This window comes from Schistocerca nitens, chromosome 6 (genome assembly GCF_023898315.1).
Source record: "Schistocerca nitens isolate TAMUIC-IGC-003100 chromosome 6, iqSchNite1.1, whole genome shotgun sequence".
NCBI lineage: Eukaryota > Metazoa > Arthropoda > Insecta > Orthoptera > Acrididae > Schistocerca > Schistocerca nitens.
The window spans coordinates 455,181,189-455,200,762 of record NC_064619.1 but is presented as its reverse complement, the minus strand read 5'-3'; the positions used below and the strand labels follow the sequence as shown (position 1 = coordinate 455,200,762).

The following is a 19,574-nucleotide window of genomic DNA, read 5'->3' as shown; positions in this document are numbered from 1 at the left end:
GGGGTTTGGAGGAAGCTGAAACACACGCGTTTAAGCTCACGCAGGCTGGCGTAAGGTCTGGAACAGGTAAAGTAATTATACTATCAAGAAAAGTACGTAGCTGCTGGAATACTTAACTTTAATCCATAATTGGTGAACATCGGTCTGACTGTACATGCATCCCAAGATAAATAACAAATGATAATGGCGCCTTGGTAGGTCGTAGCAAATGACGTAGCTGAAGGCTAAGCTAACTATCGTCTTGGCAAATGAGAGCGTAATTTGTCAGTGAGCCATCGCTAGCAAAGTCAGCTGTACAGCTGGGACGAGTGCTAGGAAATCTCTCTAGACCTGCCGTGTGGCGACGCTCGGTCTGCAATCACTGATAGTGGCTACACGCGGGTCTGATGTATACTAACGGACCGCGGCCAATTTAAAGGCTACCACCTAGCAAGTGTGGTGTCTGGCGGTGACACCACATTCCTCCCCCCTCAAATTGGCGAACGGTTGTGTTATAAGGCTTCCGCCCGCCGTGGGGAGGACCCCATGTTGATGAATACGAAGAGGTGGGGAGCCTAACAACAGGCGAGGCTGTGCCACCCGCACCCTGCCATTTTGTCCGAGGGGAGCTAGGAAATGCCTGAAAACCTAGTCCAGGGTGCACGCCAACATGCAGTGTATGCGCCCGTAGAGAGACAGGAGGGGCCGAAGGGTCGACCTCCATCGAGTCGGGGCACCCAACGGGCGAAGACGACATATGGTCCGGAGCGGGCAAGAGGTCCATGGCGGAGGACATCTGGTCACGGGAAGCGATCGGCGGCACGTGACCCATGGAGGCGCCCGGTGGTTGCAGCGACGCGCCCACTGCGGGCGTCGCCGGCGGGAGAACAGGCGGCGGTGGTGCAATCGCCATGGGGCAAAATGGATGGCAGCGTCGGTAACACCTGGGGCTGAGGCGAGCCAGTAGATGGGTCCCCAGGGTGCTGACCGGACGGCACCGTCGCTGAAAGCAGACGGGGAGCGGCAGATCCCGTGCGACGTCAGAGGCGCAGCTGATTGAAATGCCGACGCACCTCACCAGAGGCCCCCAAAACCAGATACATAGCGCGGCCGAGGCAGCGAAGAATGCGCCCTTTGAGCCAACGCCGTGAACCGCAAAGTGACGATAGTATACAACGGCGCCTGGAACAAAAGCAGGCGTCTGCCACTGCACAGGAACCTGATGCGGCGGATGTAGCAAAGACATCAAGGTTCAATGAGGGCGACCGTGGAGCAACTCAGCCGGCGAGCGACCATCTCGGGGCTGAGAGCGATACGAGGACAAAAAGAGCAATAATGCGTCCTCCCGAGAATGACACTCTTTCAACTTCAACATCTGTGACTTGAAAGTCCTGACCAAACGTTCAGCGGCACCGTTTGACTGCGGCGAAAACGGCGCGGACGACAGATGTTGAATACCATTGGCCGTGCAGAATGACTGAAATTCTGCGGACATGAATGGTGGGCCATTGTTGGAAACAATAGTCTGTGACAGACCTTCAATGCAAAAGATAGCGGATAATGCTTGGATGGTGGCAGATGACGTCTTGGAAGACATCCGGACAACAAAAGGAAAATTACTGAATGAATCGACAACAACCAACCATCGAGCATTCCAGAATGGACCAGCAAAATCGATGTGTAAGCGTTGCCAAGGGGAAGTGGCTTTTGGCCATGCAAAGAATTTCCACGGTGGCGAGGATTGTTGTTCGGCACACGCCATGCAAGAAGAGCACATTTGTGTAATCGCAGCATCGATTCCGAACCAAGTACAGTGCTGACGAGCAAGTTGTTTCGTTCGCAATATACCCCAATGTCCTTGGTGGAGAAGCCGTAAAACAGAGGACTGTAACGAACGTGGGATCACGACCCTGGACTGATCATTATCAGAACGCAACAGCAAAACACCATGCCAAACAAAAAGTCTCTCCTTGTGAGCAAAAAATCGGCGAACCAACGGATCCTCGATCCGTGACTTTGACAAGGGCCACTGCGTAGCAACAAAACGCAGAACGGTAGCAAGGACAGGGTCGGTAGCTGTGACTGTAGCTACACAACAAAAATCAATCGGAAACGAGTCGACCACGTCATCGGTTTCCGAATCAATGAACATGCAAGCAAGTTCGGAGGAATCGAATGCTCTATCCTCAGCAACAGGCAAACGGGACAACGCATCGGCGTTTCCGTGCTTAGCAGTGGACAGATACAAGATATCGTAGCGGTACTGCGAGAGGAAAATAGACCAGCGAATGAATTTCTGCGCTGTACGTGGAGGTACAGGCTTGTTCCCATGAAAGAGCGATGTCAAAAAGGTTTGTGGTCTGTGATGATGGTAAAGTGACGACCGTACAAGAAATCATGAAACTTTGTAACACCAAATACGAGAGCCAAAGCTTCTTTCTCGATCTGTGAATAATTTCTTTGCGCAGACGAGAGCAATTTGGACGCAAAGACAATAGGGCGATCATGAGATCCATCTTTGTGCGCAAGCACAGCACCGATCCCGAAATCCGATGCATCTACCATCAACAAAAGGGGTTTCTGGGGATCGAATGGCGTAAGGCAAGTATTGGAAAGCAACGCCGATTTCAACTGGTGAAAGGCGCGTTCGCATTCCATCGTCCAGACGAACGGAACACCTTTACAGCGTTAGCGATGAAGCGGAGCTGAGATGGAAGAGGCGTGGCGCACATAGCGATGATGATAATTGATTTTTCCCAGCACACTCTGTAGCTGCTTCAAATTCTGCGGCGAAGGCAAGTCTTGTATGGCACGGAGGTGCTCTGGACTGGGATGTATGCCTTGGGCATTGAGTACATGGCCCAGATAGGGTAAGTCACGAGCAAAAAACACACATTTGTCCTTCCGCAAGCGAAGACCATTTTGTCGCAAGACCTGAAATAATGTTCTGAGATTGGCTAAATGTTCTTCTTCCGTCTTTCCGGAGATCACAATATTGTCCAGATAGTTTACTGCAGTAGGGACCGACGCACAAACAGTTTCCAGATATTGCTGAAACAATGCAGGGGCGGATGCACACCCGAATGGCAGTCGTTTGAATCAATACAAACCAAGATGCGTGTTAACCACTAAAACGCGCTGGGATTCGTCATCCACCGGTATTTGCAAGTACGCATCTGCTAGGTCTAACTTCAAAAAATATTTACCCGGGCACAGTTTGTCAAAAAGATCTTCCGGGCGGGGTAAAGGAAAAGTTGCAGTCACTAGTTGGGGATTCACTGTTGCCTTGAAGTCCACACAAAGTCTCAATTTTCCGGAAGGCTTTTGCAAAATTACTAAGGGTGATGCCCAGAGAGAAGCCTGCACACGTTCAATTACACCTTGTGATTCCAAATCGTGTAATGTTCTTGCGACCTCATCACGCAATGCGTGGGGAACATTCCGCGCTCTGAAAAATTTCGGTTGCACGTTTACTTTCAGTTCCAAATGTGCTTTATAGTTCTTAGCGCAACCAAGGCCCGGTGCAAAAATGTTTGCAAACTCTTCACGTAGACGAGAAACACTGGCTGATGGCACAGTCTGGTTCACTGATAGGACCTGATTGACTATAGACAAGTTAAACAACTGAAACAAATCGACACCAAACAAGTTCACTGCAGAAGAAGAACGAAGGACGTATAATGACATAAGTTTTGTTTGTCCCTTGTATGTTGCAAGAAGGCTGCACTGTCCTAACACAGGGATTGCTTGTCCTGAATAACTACTGAGCTTAACATTGGCGGCACGTAACGGAGGTGTGCCCAGCTGTTTGTACGTGTCGTGATTGATCAGTGAAACTGCAGCTCCGGTATCGAGCTGGAATGGTATAACGTTGCCATTAATGTCCAAGTCTACAAAAAGTTTATTGTCCTGCTGACAAGAGCGACTGTCTCGTGCAACGTGAACTGACACTGGTACAGAATCACTTGCGACTTGACGGGATTTCCGGCGATGTCGACGCACACTATTTGTGGGACGAACACTGTCACTGTTAGAGAGAGTGGCACCGGGCGGAGTGGAATGAACTACATGAATTTCCATGGGCGAAGGTTCACGAGCCTGAGTATTCTTGGTTCGATTCCGGCGTGAAACAAAGGGCCTGGAATCGTTGTGAGTGTCCGATCTGAGCTTTTTCTGGCAAACACTCCGAACATGTCCTTTTTTATTACAGTAAAAGCAAATAGCCTGGCGTGACGGGCAATTCTCACACGAAGGTCTAGTAGCACACCGCGGGCATGATTTTAGCACTGCATTTGCTTGCTGGCGCGGCACACGTGGCGGAGAGCTTGGCGGCAGCTGCGCGGACGGGCCCGAGGGCTGTTTACTGTTCCGTGCAGCTCGCCCGGCGGGCCGGTTAATGTGACACACGGCTGGTGAAGTTTCAAATGATTCCTGAGCAAAGTGAAGTGTGTCTTGCCGATCCAATATGTCCAACACTTGTTGAAGGGAGGGATTGACTAGTTTCAAAATCTGTTCCCGTATACGAACATCAGAAACGTTCTGTGCAATTGCATCACGTACCATAGTATCTCAATAAGGGAGTCCACATTCACACTCAAATGCACAATCCCTAGTAAGGCCTTGCAAGGTTGCAACCCACTCCCGATTAGTCTGACCGGCCGTACGTTTTGTACGAAAGAACGTATACCTTTTTGCAACTACATTAACTGATTCTTTGAAATATGCATCTAATGCAGACAAAATTTCGTCGTAGGACAGAGTTGCTACGTCGCGTCGGGGAAATAATTTCACTATCACATGGTAGGTGGACACTCCGACACACGATAATAAGAAAGGCTGCCGCTCATTACCTTGAATTCTGTAGGCGGCGAGATGGAATCCAAATTGGCGTGACCACTCCGTCCAGCTTGCCAGTGCTGCATCAAAAGGACGAAAAGGTGGTGCAACTGCGTGTTGTGACTGCGGGAGCGGTGGAGCGGCGGCTGCCGCATCGTTTTGCATTGCACGTTGACCCTGGACGAGCTGTCCAAGGGCATACAATAAGGCCTGCGTCTGCTGATTCTGTAAGCGATAAAATTCGGACAGTACATCTGGAGATTGTGGCGAAGCCATGACACAAGTAAATCAGGGCAAATACGTACGCAAAATTCTCGTCGCCATATGTTGTGAATTGGCAGGAGCCAATTCACGGGGTTTGGAGGAAGCCGAAAGGCACACGTTTAAGCTTGCGCAGGCTGGCGTGAGGTCTGGAACAGGTAAAGTAATTATACTATCAAGAAAAGTACGTAGCTGCTGGAATACTTAACTTTAATCCATAATTGGTGAACATCGGTCTGACTGTACATGCATCCCAAGATAAATAACAAATGATAAAGGCGCCTTGGTAGGTCGTAGCAAATGACGTAGCTGAAGGCTAAGCTAACTATCGTCTCGGCAAATGAGAGCGTAATTTGTCAGTGAATCATCGCTAGCCAAGTCGGCTGTACAACTGGGACGAGTGCTAGGAAATCTTTCTAGACCTGCCGTGTGGCGGCGCTCGGTCTGCAATCACTGATAGTGGCGACACGTGGGTCCGACGTATACTAATGGACCGCGGCCGATTTAAAGGCTACCACTTAGCAAGTGTGGTGTCTGGCGGTGACACCACAGTTAAACCTTTGCAGTTAGGAATATCTTCACAACTTCCTAAATTCAGACAATCGGACATAGACTGATTCTTTCCAGCCAGAGTCCACAGTAACAGTAATCAACTGCAGACAGCAGTTTTGTTCAGTTGCCATTACCAGAGGAGCATTCGTTTAGTTAAAAGGTAAATGGCCTTTGAGACCATGATGCAAAAATTTTAACATGAAAATGGATTTTCACACATGTATGTGGCCCCTCTCCCCCTCCCAAAAAACACACACACACACACACACACACACACACACACACACACACACACACACACACACACACGAAAAACTAGTAAAGCTACCACCTCTGAGACTTTAAAGAATCAAACTCACATGTTAAACTTCTAAATATTTTACATTAAGCATCTAAGTTAGGAAAAGTTTAGAAAAGATTTGAAATTATGCTTAAAGTTTGTTGGAAGCCACTAGCTGCTCTCATTCTCAAATATTGGATGAATATAATGTAGGTAATCTGGAAGTCATGATTTATGCTGCCTCAAGACACATGCAGTTTCTAATTTTAATACTTGTCTTACTGTGTTATTAAACAGCTTAATAAGTAGATTATGGCAGCATTTCATGTTTTAAAATTTGGTCAATAGTTATATGAAATACTGAAAATCATATTTTTGTTATCCTTGGAAGCTGTTACGTAGGCAGTCTGCAACTGGGGCTGGTTGACTGCGCCCTGAGTTAGTCGTTTAGTGATTGCAAACTATTCAGAAATGTTAATCTGGTGACAACAGAGACTTTTTAAAATCTCATTAAAGAACAGGAGGATGTTTACGGTGGTGATAACACATATGATAAATATCCATCATCAACAAATTTCTCATGCTCTTTGAAAGCTGCTTTCAGTTAAAATTTTAAAACAGTATCCTAGCACTAATAGACAATTTGGATGCCTGACTACTCAGCTTAGGAGGTGAACAATTCTTGTGGTAGCTTGCTGAAAATGGATGCAGCAGATTACTGTATGCCTTTCTGCATACAAGTCAGCAGAGTATCATCCAAATGCAAATTGGATTTTTGCATAGTATTAACTGTGTGAGAGCAGAAAATTCTTGGAAATAAGCTCATATTGTTAACTACAAGTGGCATTGAAGGCAATATATATTGAGAGGGTAGTGCCAGAATTCCCAGGTTCCTGGACAGGCGTCGGCAAGAGGTTCTCGAACTTGCTACACATATTTCCTGAACTATCTGTTTCTGAACCAGAAATAACCTTTGTGAATGGGAAGAGTTTCTCCAGAATATAATGATTATGTGACAAGGAATTGAAAATAAAGTAGACTGAGTTTCGTGTTGTACTATCACTTATTGCAGATGCTGTTATGATCATAAATGTAGCATCCAGTTCTTGAATAAGGTCCTGAACATGCGATTTGCATGACATCTTACCAACAGAAACAGTAGCGGTCCCAAAGTCCACCTCCACAGCTGAGTGGACATTGTAGTTTACTGCTGTGCAGAGGACCTGAGTTCCAATCCTGATACTGCCAGGGATTTTCCTTTGAGGGAGGACTAGTATGTGGTGCACTCAGCATTGTGAAGCCAACTAAGAGGCTACTCAAATGATTAGTAGTGGTTCCAATATAAAGAAACCTAACAACAATGACGACGACTAGGAGAGGGGGTGTGTTGGCCGCTTGCCCATTCATACTGCACTGATAACACTATTGGTAAAGGATGGTATGGTGGTGGGTTGGGCCCAATTGGCCTGTCAGGACTAGAATGCAAAATGTTACTGTATCACCAGAAGCTTTGCAGTAATCCTCGTACTTTAAAGTCTAAGCTGAGGTAGTTCCTCATGGCTCACTCCTGCTGGCAAGTTCCTTAAAAAAAAGTGAGCAAATTCTTGTGTTATAGTGTTGATTATGCTAATATATACTCAGTGACTTACTTGCACAGAATTGGTGTAACTTTTCTGATCTTAATTTCCCTTTCTGACTCCTCCCATGGCAATTTGGTATTACGGAAGTAGACCTTTAAAATAAAAAAATAAACCAATACAAAATAACTAATGCACTCTGGTGGCCATTCTAATTGTCACAGAGAATTGAAACTTTATAATAATTTACATATCTGCTGATGATGTGTACATGTACAAAGTTACATAGTTGTCTGACTTTGCCTTCTAGGTGCCTCACTATTTTTGTCAGGCAGTGTGTTTCACTAACTGAGTAGCTGGCTTTCCTTCTAGTAGTCCTACTCCTCTTCCCACCCTCACCCCCACCCATGACACTCTGTCGATCTGCTCCTTCCACCCTGCCTCTCTGTCGACCTGCTCCCCTCCCCCCCCGCCTCTGTCAACCTGCTCCCCTTCCCCCCCGCCTCTGTCGACCTGCTCCCATCCCCCCCCACCTCTCTGTTGACCTGTCCCCCCGCCTCTCTGTCGACCTGTCCCCCCGCCTCTCTGTCGACCTGTCCCCCCGCCTCTCTGTCGACCTGTCCCCCCGCCTCTCTGTCGACCTGTCCCCCCGCCTCTCTGTCGACCTGTCCCCCCGCCTCTCTGTCGACCTGTCCCCCCGCCTCTCTGTCGACCTGTCCCCCCGCCTCTCTGTCGACCTGTCCCCCCGCCTCTCTGTCGACCTGTCCCCCCGCCTCTCTGTCGACCTGTCCCCCCGCCTCTCTGTCGACCTGTCCCCCCGCCTCTCTGTCGACCTGTCCCCCCGCCTCTCTGTCGACCTGTCCCCCCGCCTCTCTGTCGACCTGTCCCCCCGCCTCTCTGTCGACCTGTCCCCCCGCCTCTCTGTCGACCTGTCCCCCCGCCTCTGTCGACCTGTCCCCCCGCCTCTCTGTCGACCTGTCCCCCCGCCTCTCTGTCGACCTGTCCCCCCGCCTCTCTGTCGACCTGTCCCCCCGCCTCTCTGTCGACCTGTCCCCCCGCCTCTCTGTCGACCTGTCCCCCCGCCTCTCTGTCGACCTGTCCCCCCGCCTCTCTGTCGACCTGTCCCCCCGCCTCTCTGTCGACCTGTCCCCCCGCCTCTCTGTCGACCTGTCCCCCCGCCTCTCTGTCGACCTGTCCCCCCGCCTCTCTGTCGACCTGTCCCCCCGCCTCTCTGTCGACCTGTCCCCCCGCCTCTCTGTCGACCTGTCCCCCCGCCTCTCTGTCGACCTGGCCCCCCGCCTCTCTGTCGACCTGGCCCCCCGCCTCTCTGTCGACCTGGCCCCCCGCCTCTCTGTCGACCTGGCCCCCCGCCTCTCTGTCGACCTGGCCCCCCGCCTCTCTGTCGACCTGGCCCCCCGCCTCTCTGTCGACCTGGCCCCCCGCCTCTCTGTCGACCTGGCCCCCCGCCTCTCTGTCGACCTGGCCCCCCGCCTCTCTGTCGACCTGGCCCCCCGCCTCTCTGTCGACCTGGCCCCCCGCCTCTCTGTCGACCTGGCCCCCCGCCTCTCTGTCGACCTGGCCCCCCGCCTCTCTGTCGACCTGGCCCCCCGCCTCTCTGTCGACCTGGCCCCCCGCCTCTCTGTCGACCTGGCCCCCCGCCTCTCTGTCGACCTGGCCCCCCGCCTCTCTGTCGACCTGGCCCCCCGCCTCTCTGTCGACCTGGCCCCCCGCCTCTCTGTCGACCTGTCCCCCCGCCTCTCTGTCGACCTGTCCCCCCGCCTCTCTGTCGACCTGTCCCCCCGCCTCTCTGTCGACCTGTCCCCCCGCCTCTCTGTCGACCTGTCCCCCCGCCTCTCTGTCGACCTGTCCCCCCGCCTCTCTGTCGACCTGTCCCCCCGCCTCTCTGTCTGCTCCCCCCCGCCTCTCCGTCGACCTGCTCCCCCCCCCCCCCCCCGCCTCTCCGTCGACCTGCTCCCCCCCGCCTCTCCGTCGACCTGCTCCCCCCGCCTCTCCGTCGACCTGCTCCCCCCCGCCTCTCCGTCGACCTGCTCCCCCCCGCCTCTCCGTCGACCTGCTCCCCCCCCCTGCCTCTCTCCCTGCCTCTCTGTCGACCTGCTCCCCCCCTGCCTCTCTGTCGACCTGCTCCCCCCCTGCCTCTCTGTCGACCTGCTCCCCCCCCTGCCTCTCTCCCTGCCTCCCTGCCTCTCTGTCGACCTGCTCCCCCCCCTGCCTCTGTCGACCTGCTCCCCCCCCTGCCTCTCTGTCGACCTGCTCCCCCCCCTGCCTCTCTCCCTGCCTCCCTGCCTCTCTGTCGACCTGCTCCCCCCCTGCCTCTCTGTCGACCTGCTCCCCCCTCCCCGCCTCTCTGTCGACCCGCCCCCCCCTCCCCGCCTCTCTGTCGACCCGCCCCCCCCTCCCCGCCTCTCTGTCGACCCGCCCCCCCCCCCCTCCCCGCCTCTCTGTCGACCCGCCCCCCCTCCCCGCCTCTCTGTCGACCCGCCCCCCCTCCCCGCCTCTCTGTCGACCCGCTCCCCCCCTCCCCGCCTCTCTGTCGACCCGCTCCCCCCCCTCCCCGCCTCTCTGTCGACCCGCTCCCCCCCTCCCCGCCTCTCTGTCGACCCGCTCCCCCCCCTCCCCGCCCCTCTGTCGACCCGCTCCCCCCCTCCATGCGTCTGTCGACCTGCCCCCCTCCCCCTCCCCCCGCCTCTCTGTCAACTCCCCCCCTCCCCCCTCTGCCTCTCTGTAGACTCGCTCCTGCTGAAATAGATCCCAGGGCTTAGGAGGAAATTAAACTAGGAAATGAGGCAATGTACCGGATTTTTTTCTTAACAATTATTTGTCAGCCAACCTACTCTGCGATACCCTTAGAGCCTTTTCAGACTGTTAATGTTGAGGGCAAAGGTGAAGCAGATAAGAATGAAGTTCACTAATGTCACGGTGTATAGAGGTTTTGGATTACTTTCAGGTGGATTGGAAGAGAGGGTTTTAAAGGGTGATAGGGCCATGTAACCTTGTACACAAGTTTCAGGAGTCTCTCCCTACCTTCAATGCCAGTTATGGTTATCTGTGATATGCTCCCACATCTCAGTCTCTCTCTGTTCCATAAAAAAAGATCGAGCGAGGTGGCGCAGTGGTTAGCACACTGGACTCGCATTCGGGAGGACGACGGTTCAATCCCGCCTCCGGCCATCGTGACTTAGGTTTTCCGTGATTTCCCTAAATCGTTTCAGGCAAATGCCGGGATGGTTCGTTTGAAAGGGCATGGCCGATTTCCTTCCCTAATCCGAGCTTGCGCTCCGTCTCTAATGACCTCGTTGTCGACGGGATGTTAAACACTAACCACCACCACCATAAAAAAAGGAACCTGTTTCTGAATGCCAGGAGTGTGTGTTTCTTCCAAAGCTGCAATGAATTGTGCTTCCTGAAGATGATTATGTACTGGCCAGTGTAGCTGCCTTTTTGTGAATATAACATTGCCTTCGATATTATTTCACTATATTGTTTTTTTCTGCCATCAACATCTATGTAGTTTTTTGAGTTAACAGAAAACTACACAACTTAAAAAGCATGACTTACTACTGTTGTACTAATGTAGTATTTTTATGCTATTGAACTTAAACTACACTTGAATGACTTAAATGATGTGTCTAATTACTGCAATCAGAAGGAAAGTATGATTACTAAACAAAACACATCTACACCAAATAGTATTTCACATACTAGTTTGTTGCTTAATCATAATTTTAGTCCTAATGTTACCTGTCATTGTCACAGAAATAACTTATAATATTAGAAATGTTATATTTCGAGGCATCTAAAAAGTGTATTACTTTTTATTTTCAGTATTGTTTCATACACATTAATTCCTACTTTTAATAGCTGTCACTACACAATGAAACAATCAAAAATCATTTAGAAAAGAAATGCTGTTATAAATATGAAAAATTTGGGGAATAAGTTAAAAAAATAATCCAGTTTGTAATGGTAGGACAATGGTTGTAACTTTAAATTGTTGTTTCCAGTATGTAATATTTAGCAAAGGGGCCAAAAAATTTAGTCTCACCTGGTATACATCACATTAATACCGTGTAAAACTGTTCGGTGACAAAGTGTCCACAAGTTTCTTCACGGACGCCATATACAGCCGAAGTCACTCATTAATGAATAGACCTATCACTATCAAATTGCCGGGGTTTGGGCCTTTATATTTCGTCAGGTATTCCAAATAGTCCCAGACTTTTTCTGTGGAATTGAGATTGGTTGGACAAACATCCTCGTTCATATCCACAATCGCGTGAATTGGTGGACCCAAATCACGGTACGAAACAACCCCAACAAATCATACGCTGTGGGGTTAAACGCCAATTAGGACATCAGTGGACTCATCACAATACATCACTAGAAAAGAAGCAAAAATCAGAACTTGTTAGACCACACTGCTGTATGGCCATGATATGTTGACCATTCACACGGTTGCTGTTGGGAATTGCAGGTGGTGTGTCTTGCCCCACATTACAACTGCTGAAGGGAGAGAAGTGGTAAGGGGAAGGCACCACTGACTTATTTTTGCATTGCTACCACCATTACCCATTTTTGTACATACACAAAAGCAGAAGTGAACACACAGAAATACGGGCAACGTTTGGAGACAAATGAATATCTTCCAACTAATGCTGATTTTCTGTGCTACTGGCAGTACCAGTAAAAAAAATGTCTTATCATCATGGACAGATAGTCAATCACTGTCCAGTTTGTGTGAGTTTTGGCTCAGAAGACTTGCACCGTAATATGCTGCTCTGAGCAGTGGCCTTTTGTGAGAAACCTATTTACAAGTGTTGATTGCATGAAGTTAGACATTTGGAATCAGGTTCCTCACAAAAGGCCACTGCTCGTAGTGGCATATAAAGGTGCAAATCTTCTGGGCCAAACAGCATACAAATTAGACAGTGACTATCTGTCCATGATGGTAAGACATCTTTGACTGGTGCTGCTAGTAGCAGAGAATACCAGCACTATGTTTGCTCAGAAACTGCGTGGCATGGACCTGCATTCATTAGCAGCAGCTATTCTAATAGAGTTCCGAACAGATTGCCAATGGCGTGGTGTGACATTTGTCTCTGTTCACCGTCAGCTTTTTCCTACCACTGCTCTTTCTTCGTGTTAACTGTTTTGAGTGGTATGCCATTTTTTGCAGACTTGCTGCACAGTCTGTTCCCATAACAAAGAAATAGGGCACCTTCATTCACAGTGTGGTCATGGCCACATTCAAACACATTAATTTCATACTACCACTCTCAGGTCTCGTCATTGACCCATCTTACTGTGCTAATTTCGTACAGCTGACTGACTCACACATGCCATTTGACTGCCATGACTTAAATCAGCAGAGGAGGATCAAATATTGTTTCTTTGTCTTTATTGTGCCGGCTACGTAATGTGCAATGATGACTAACCTCTGTAATATTCTTTGTTGGAAAAATCTGGTATCTGATATGTCCTGTGAGACTAATCATAACTGATGAAAACATGGTGTCATCCTAAGACCCATTGTTGAATGATATGATAAATCACATATATTTTTCTGAATTATTTCTGTTGCCGAGATATGCTGAATGTATTGTGTTCTTCGAATAATTAAAATTATTAAACTGTTGCCAACTCTGAATTCAATCAGTAAAGGTGAATAGCCTAAAATTAACTTCAAAACTTTCTAATCAGAGTCTGAATGGCAATAATTAATGTGCAGTTAACTGTCTGATCACTATCACTGCTTTAGGACTGTCACAACGTAACCAGTTTTTCAAAAAGGGATACTTTGTTGTTTCACCGAAAGAACGTATGAAACACTTTGATTTGTATTTCATAATTTTTTTTTTTTTGCATCTGACTGTTGACTCCGAGATGTTGCTTGATCTTTTCTTCTTTTAAATCTTTGCCACGTTTGAATAAATATTACAACATTATTATTGCATTGGCAGTAAGAAGTAGAACTTTTTTTTTCTACTTACGAACATTGAACATGGGGTTTTTTGTTTATCAAAATTAGTACACAGGTGGGCATGGTGTTGAGTTACAGAACAAAATTATAATAATCCCACTAATTCCCTAATATTTCCCACCTATACCTCCTACACAGTAAGAATAACACAAAAATCAGAGCTAATCTGCCCCATTATTATTTTACACAATGTTATACAAATTATACTCAAATATCCACATTAACATGAAGAGTCAAAGCGTGGTCCATCTTCTATGTTACTGCATATTAACATAAAAATCAAGAATAAAATAAATTACTGTACTTGATATGCTGGTTCAGGCTTAACTCTCTCCAGAAATCTGACATTGATCCTTAGATATATAAAGGGGCAATTCTTTGATTCATTACTGTAGTTGTAATAATAATAATAATCTTCAAATTTAGTGGCCAGCTTGTTGTTGACATTGGACAGCAACTGTAGTTCCTGTTCTTGTTAATAGATGACTCTTCTGTTGCCACATCTAACGTAATATAAATGCAACATAATTTAACAGTTACAATGTATGTAATTATAAGATAGAACCTTTGCCCTTTATGCAAATCTCAAGGAATATTATATTTAATCAGTGACTCAACATTCTGATGAGTGGAGATGTGCAAGTAAATGCTCACTGAGATCCATAGACCAGAGTGATCCCTCATACAGAGTCACATGTTGCCTGGTACCAGTTCTACACTACCTACAGTACTTCTAAGTGACTAGTGTTTGCTTTTAAGGGACGGTGACAAACATTTTGTCCCGTGAACTTTTGTTCTATATTACTTGGTCTTTCGTAATATTATATTAAATGTGTATTAATTCATTTATGTGAGTATGGTCTTCATGTGATTTTTGTTGCATGCAGTGCATGGACTTTGGTTTCCACAACTGCATTTCTCGAGCACTCTTAATGCACGTGAGTGCAGAGGAAACATGTGCACGTTCTCTGCAAGTGGGTCTGGACCAGATGACAAGCTCTGTTGGTGCTCTCGACTCGCGACTTGATAAGCAGAGGTTTCTTGAGGCTCATCACTCAGCCTTCCTCATCCCAAAGAAGTTTGAGTTCCAGGGTCAGCGAGATGAGGTCAGTATGGTGCTGCATTGGTAGTAGTACTATCACTTTGCAATCTGTTTATAAATACACTATTTTCTGTTTATAAATACAGTGTTTTCCAAGTGCTGCTTCTTTTCACTTGAAAATTATAAAATGAACTAAGTGCAAGATGGAGAGAGTTGTGTAGAAACAATATCAAACAATTCCTGAAAACTCTTTCATTCATGGAACGAGTGAGGAGAAAGAGAGAGAGAGAGAGAGAGAGAGAGAGAGAGAGAGAGAGAGAGAGAAGAAATCTGAGAAGTTTAAAGATAACTTGAAAGTTAAATAAATTGAAATCTCAGTAGCTTACAGGAAATTACGATGCTAACAAAGAAAAAGGTTAATTTCTCTTCAAAGAAAGTTTCCTGTCTTTTCTGCAAAAATCTTAATGAACTGCCTTAAGGAGCTTGGGAGTTGTGTAGTGAATTCATTTAACCAACAACAAATTAGTAGTAGTTTTGAAGAATAGTGATACTGGTAATTACTGTCAGAACACTGTCACTGTTATTTGTCTCAGATCTACTTTCTAAGTGCAATAACAAGCCATTTGCCATAGCAATGGTAGTTTAAGCATTTAAAAGTAATCAAGAAAGACAGAAATTGTTTTTGTCGAGTCTCATAGATTGATAGTAGGCCGTGAGGGGTCCCTGGACTAAACATTAAGATCTCTGAATTGTGCAAATAGTTTACTGCCATTAGAAATTAATGTATCTTACAAAAAATATTACATACTTTCCAAAAAGTTCCTTTCTGCCTATGAAAAATAAACATCCCAATTTTAAGAGCATGACGTCTCAGTTGGTAATTAGCCTGTTTCAGATCATAAACTGAATTGAGTGAGTTCAGCAAAATAAGCTAAATAATTGTTAATAGAGAGTAACAAATATTGTCTTTCTTTTATTTCTCTTGGCTTCAGTTAAACCTGCAAGATTCAGCAGCATCATTTAGTTTAGTGAAACCTGTGTGCAAGTGAGTGGAGATGGTGTGTCCAAAATGGGCAGGTGTGAAACTATTAATTGAGTGAGTTCAGCAAAATAAGCTAAATAATTGTTAATAGAGAGTAACAAATATTGTCTTTCTTTTATTTCTCTTGGCTTCAGTTAAACCTGCAAGATTCAGCAGCATCATTTAGTTTAGTGAAACCTGTGTGCAAGTGAGTGGAGATGGTGTGTCCAAAATGGGCAGGTGTGAAACTATTGCAGTACAAGCTGATATGCTTGTTCTGTAGCTGCACGTTTATTTGTTTCATGTGATATTGTTCTTGTAGACTTTAACACTAATTTGATTCTTGTTCCTTTTATACATCTGTTTTTGTAATACAGTGTTCCAAAAAATACTTCGAAATATAAATATAAATTTTTACATATAAATAATACTTTAATAGAAATTGCAATCTTTGAGTGCATCTTCAGGTGTGACTTTTCAGGAGGAATGTAATAGCACAGTGCCTAAAAGTAGATATTGACAAAAAATGTAATTACGAGAAGAAATGCTCCACTTAAACGAATTCCTAGTAGGAAAATATCTACAGCTCTAAAAATTAGTAGTCCTGCAAAGCGTGGTAGTTTCAGAAGTATTATGGTAGATGTAATGCTGCTTTACCCTTCGTACGTTCCCACATTGTTTAACTTTGTAGTTTGTGTTTCATGCAAAATTTGCACATCCTTGTCGGTTGTTTTCTTAGGCGTTGGATCAATATGTTTTGGAAATGGGCACCACTTTTAGTGGGTGTTTCGTAGTCTGACAAATGAATATTTTTGAACATTACAGCTGCAATCTTTATTTTATTAGCAACAAATGTTTCCCTTCTCTGCCGGTGTATTAAAAAGTTTGGCATGGCTTTTATTCCCTTGAGTGTGGCTACAGAGAGGTTTATGTTTGCTCTGCATTTGTTTCCACGAGGTGGATTCATCAAAGTATGGCAGGGTGTTAAACATGGTACATCTCTTTTTCACATGCTTAAACACATTGACGTATATGAAAAATTCATATTCTTGAGGGGGAAAAAAAACCTTGTTTCACAAAGCGACTAGCATCTAGTGCACGTTAGTCTATCAATTATTCATATGACTTTGAAACGCATTCCTGTCGGTTTTGAAGATTTTTGAACACATTCTAAGTTTATTTCTGAATAAAACGTAAGTTGATTTGTGAATGCGTGCATAGTGTACATGATGTCTCTGTCAGGAGAATCCTCGTCGAATGTAGGAACAAACTTTCCTACAGACAAGAGGGGCTTACAGGAGTGGAAATAAACGAATAACAGGTAAGAAAGATTACATATTACGCTCTCGGTGTATCCAAGAAAATGAAATTTTGACAGAAAATTTTTGGCCAGATCGCTGTACTAGTAAGGGCCAGTTGTACAGTCCCCGGCTAGCAGCCACACTAAGTTCTGTTCTGGAAGAAGTGCGGAAAACGTGTTGTACGAACATGTAACAACGCCTAACTGGAGAATACGGGGACATCACACAAATTATGGAACAATTTGACGATTCCAAGTTTGTATAAAAATTTCGTACTACTACTTTTCGATCTCATGCTTGAGAAACTGGAGCGTATGAATGAAGTGTGAAACTATTTCCTAATGTAAAGCTTTTTGCTTGAGTAGTACCTTCTCCCGGGATGTCAAACCGGGCGACTGTAAGCACCACAGGACATTTTAATTTCCCCCGTCCTGAATATGGTTTGATGGCATCCATTACAAAATATACACGTTTCAATTCCACGGAGCGAAGTACAGTGACGTGCGATAGAAGAATGCTGTGTGAGGAGGCGAGGCACTGAATTTTGGTACATTTACGACCAAATAACATGTGACATTTCCTGGAACACACAGGTTTTTATGCATCAGACACTTCAGAAAGATGTGTGCTACAAAATGAACATATTATTGAAAATTCGATTTTGTTTAAAATTTTTGACGTCCTATCTCAAACGCTCAAGGGAGTGGCGGGGTATTGCCCCAGTTTGGAAATGTCGTAGATCCGGGTCTGATGCGCAGTGCAGTCTGAGTTACAGTGGGGAAGTGGGTAGTCTCCACGTGACCCGTGTTTACACTTAGTGATTTTGCTGATTCCTCTTCATTTACTGCTCTCACGTCAAATGAAAACAAAACAGATTTCTGTCGCCGGGAGGTATCAAGTGAATTAAAATACATTCACCTAATTATGGAAGGCTAAAATGTGTTGTTAGTTGCATTATGCCATAATAAAGAACCAAACGTGAGATAACACAGTACTGGTACTCCAAGAAAATTTACATCCCGAAAACCACATTGAAAAGCTTGATATCAGACTGTGGCCTACTTCACTGGGAATCTGGACATATGAATGTGCACTTCAAATGTGGACATTTTAGTATGGGTCATGAAATCCCGATTGTCTTGGAATATCATCTGATGTCTTGTTTCTTTTATGACAGAATACCTTTTAATATTTTACATGTATAAACATACGGACTTCCTATGACATCGTAGCTGCGCAAGTGCGGTGACGCCTGTCATCTGGCGCTCTCCGGCAACTGCAGAAATGAACCTATTTCTAACAGGTTGTGGGAAGATATTCCAAACGGTGGTTTGAAATGCATTACCATCAAAGTACCAATCTGGCAGTTACACCGTAACTATGTGCGAGAATGTACGATGAATTTCTTAAATCACAGAGCGTTTGACTCTCATTTAAAAATCAACTCTTTGATGACAAGCCGTTTAGATGAATTTCGAGCCCAGAAGATGAGACATTTATGTTGTTATTAAAAATTTTACTGGCACATTTGTGTGATATATCTTAAATTGTAATACGCTCATAAAAGACCAACATTATATGTGAAAACTTAGCTTCTCTTGCAGCATATTAATCTTATAGACCAATATTATATGTGAAAGCTTTGCGTTTCGTGTAGTAACACTATGTATATTAATTTAAACCATTAGCTTTTTCTGTTTGTGTGTTCGCGCTACTTAACAGTGATTGGCTGCCTAGATCACGTGTCCTAAGCTATGAATACCCGCTGTTGTCGCCTGGCGAGATCACGTGATATAAGCTATGACTAGCTTACCAAAGCGCATCGCAATCTCGATTTCAATGTTTCGGAAAGTAATATGCGGTGTTTGGTGGAATTCGAATTTATAGTTTCGTGATACGAAAATATGCAGCGTACACGTTGCTGCATATCAAAGATCTTTCCAAAACGCTTTTATTCCCCCATGTTTAGTTTTCTAAAGTGCCGGGAAATTCTACGCCCGTGTATAAAACGATAATCATTCAGAGGACTGATAAGTTATACAGTTCCGAGAGAAAATATACTGTCAGTTACGAGGGAAAAAGTATATTTTCACCCGGGAGAAAGCGTATTTTTAACCGGGAAATACGGGAATTTGTTTTCCTTGTCCATGTATACACCCTGTTATAGAACGAGCAGAAATTAGGAAAATACACAAAGCAATCACTCATATAAATACATGGGCTACACCATTGCAATTTCATAACCACTTCTACAACCCTTTAGATCACATAACATCAACAGATACGAAGAAAGTAAATTGGAAAAACAAAACACTACATGGCAAGCACCCGTATCATCTAACACAGCCACACATCGATCAAGACGCATCCAACACATGGCTAAGAAAAGGCAATATATACAGTGAGACGGAAGGATTCATGATTGCAATACAGGATCAAACAATAAACACCAAATATTACAGCAAGCATATTATTAAAGATCCCAATACCACAACAGATAAATGCAGACTTTGCAAACAACAAATAGAAACAGTAGATCACATCACAAGCAGATATACAATACTAGCAAATACAGAATAACCCAGAAGACATGACAATGTAGCAAAAATAATACATCAACAACTTGCCATACAACATAAACTAATAAAACAAAACGTTCCCACATACAAGTATGCACCACAAAATGTACTGGAGAATGATGAATACAAATTATACTGGAACAGAACC

The 19,574-nt window shown here is 45.5% G+C and overlaps 1 protein-coding gene across 2 annotated transcripts in view; it reads left to right on the top strand.

Annotated features, from left to right (window-relative positions):
* LOC126263211 (SLIT-ROBO Rho GTPase-activating protein 1-like) overlaps window positions 1-19,574 on the top strand; it is a 497,324-nt gene that overhangs the window by 411,632 nt on the left and 66,118 nt on the right. For both annotated transcript variants that reach the window (XM_049960278.1, XM_049960279.1), the window contains exon 6: window positions 14,371-14,589. In XM_049960278.1, the coding sequence (XP_049816235.1) occupies window positions 14,371-14,589 (219 nt within the window). The remainder of the gene's footprint in view (window positions 1-14,370; window positions 14,590-19,574) is intronic.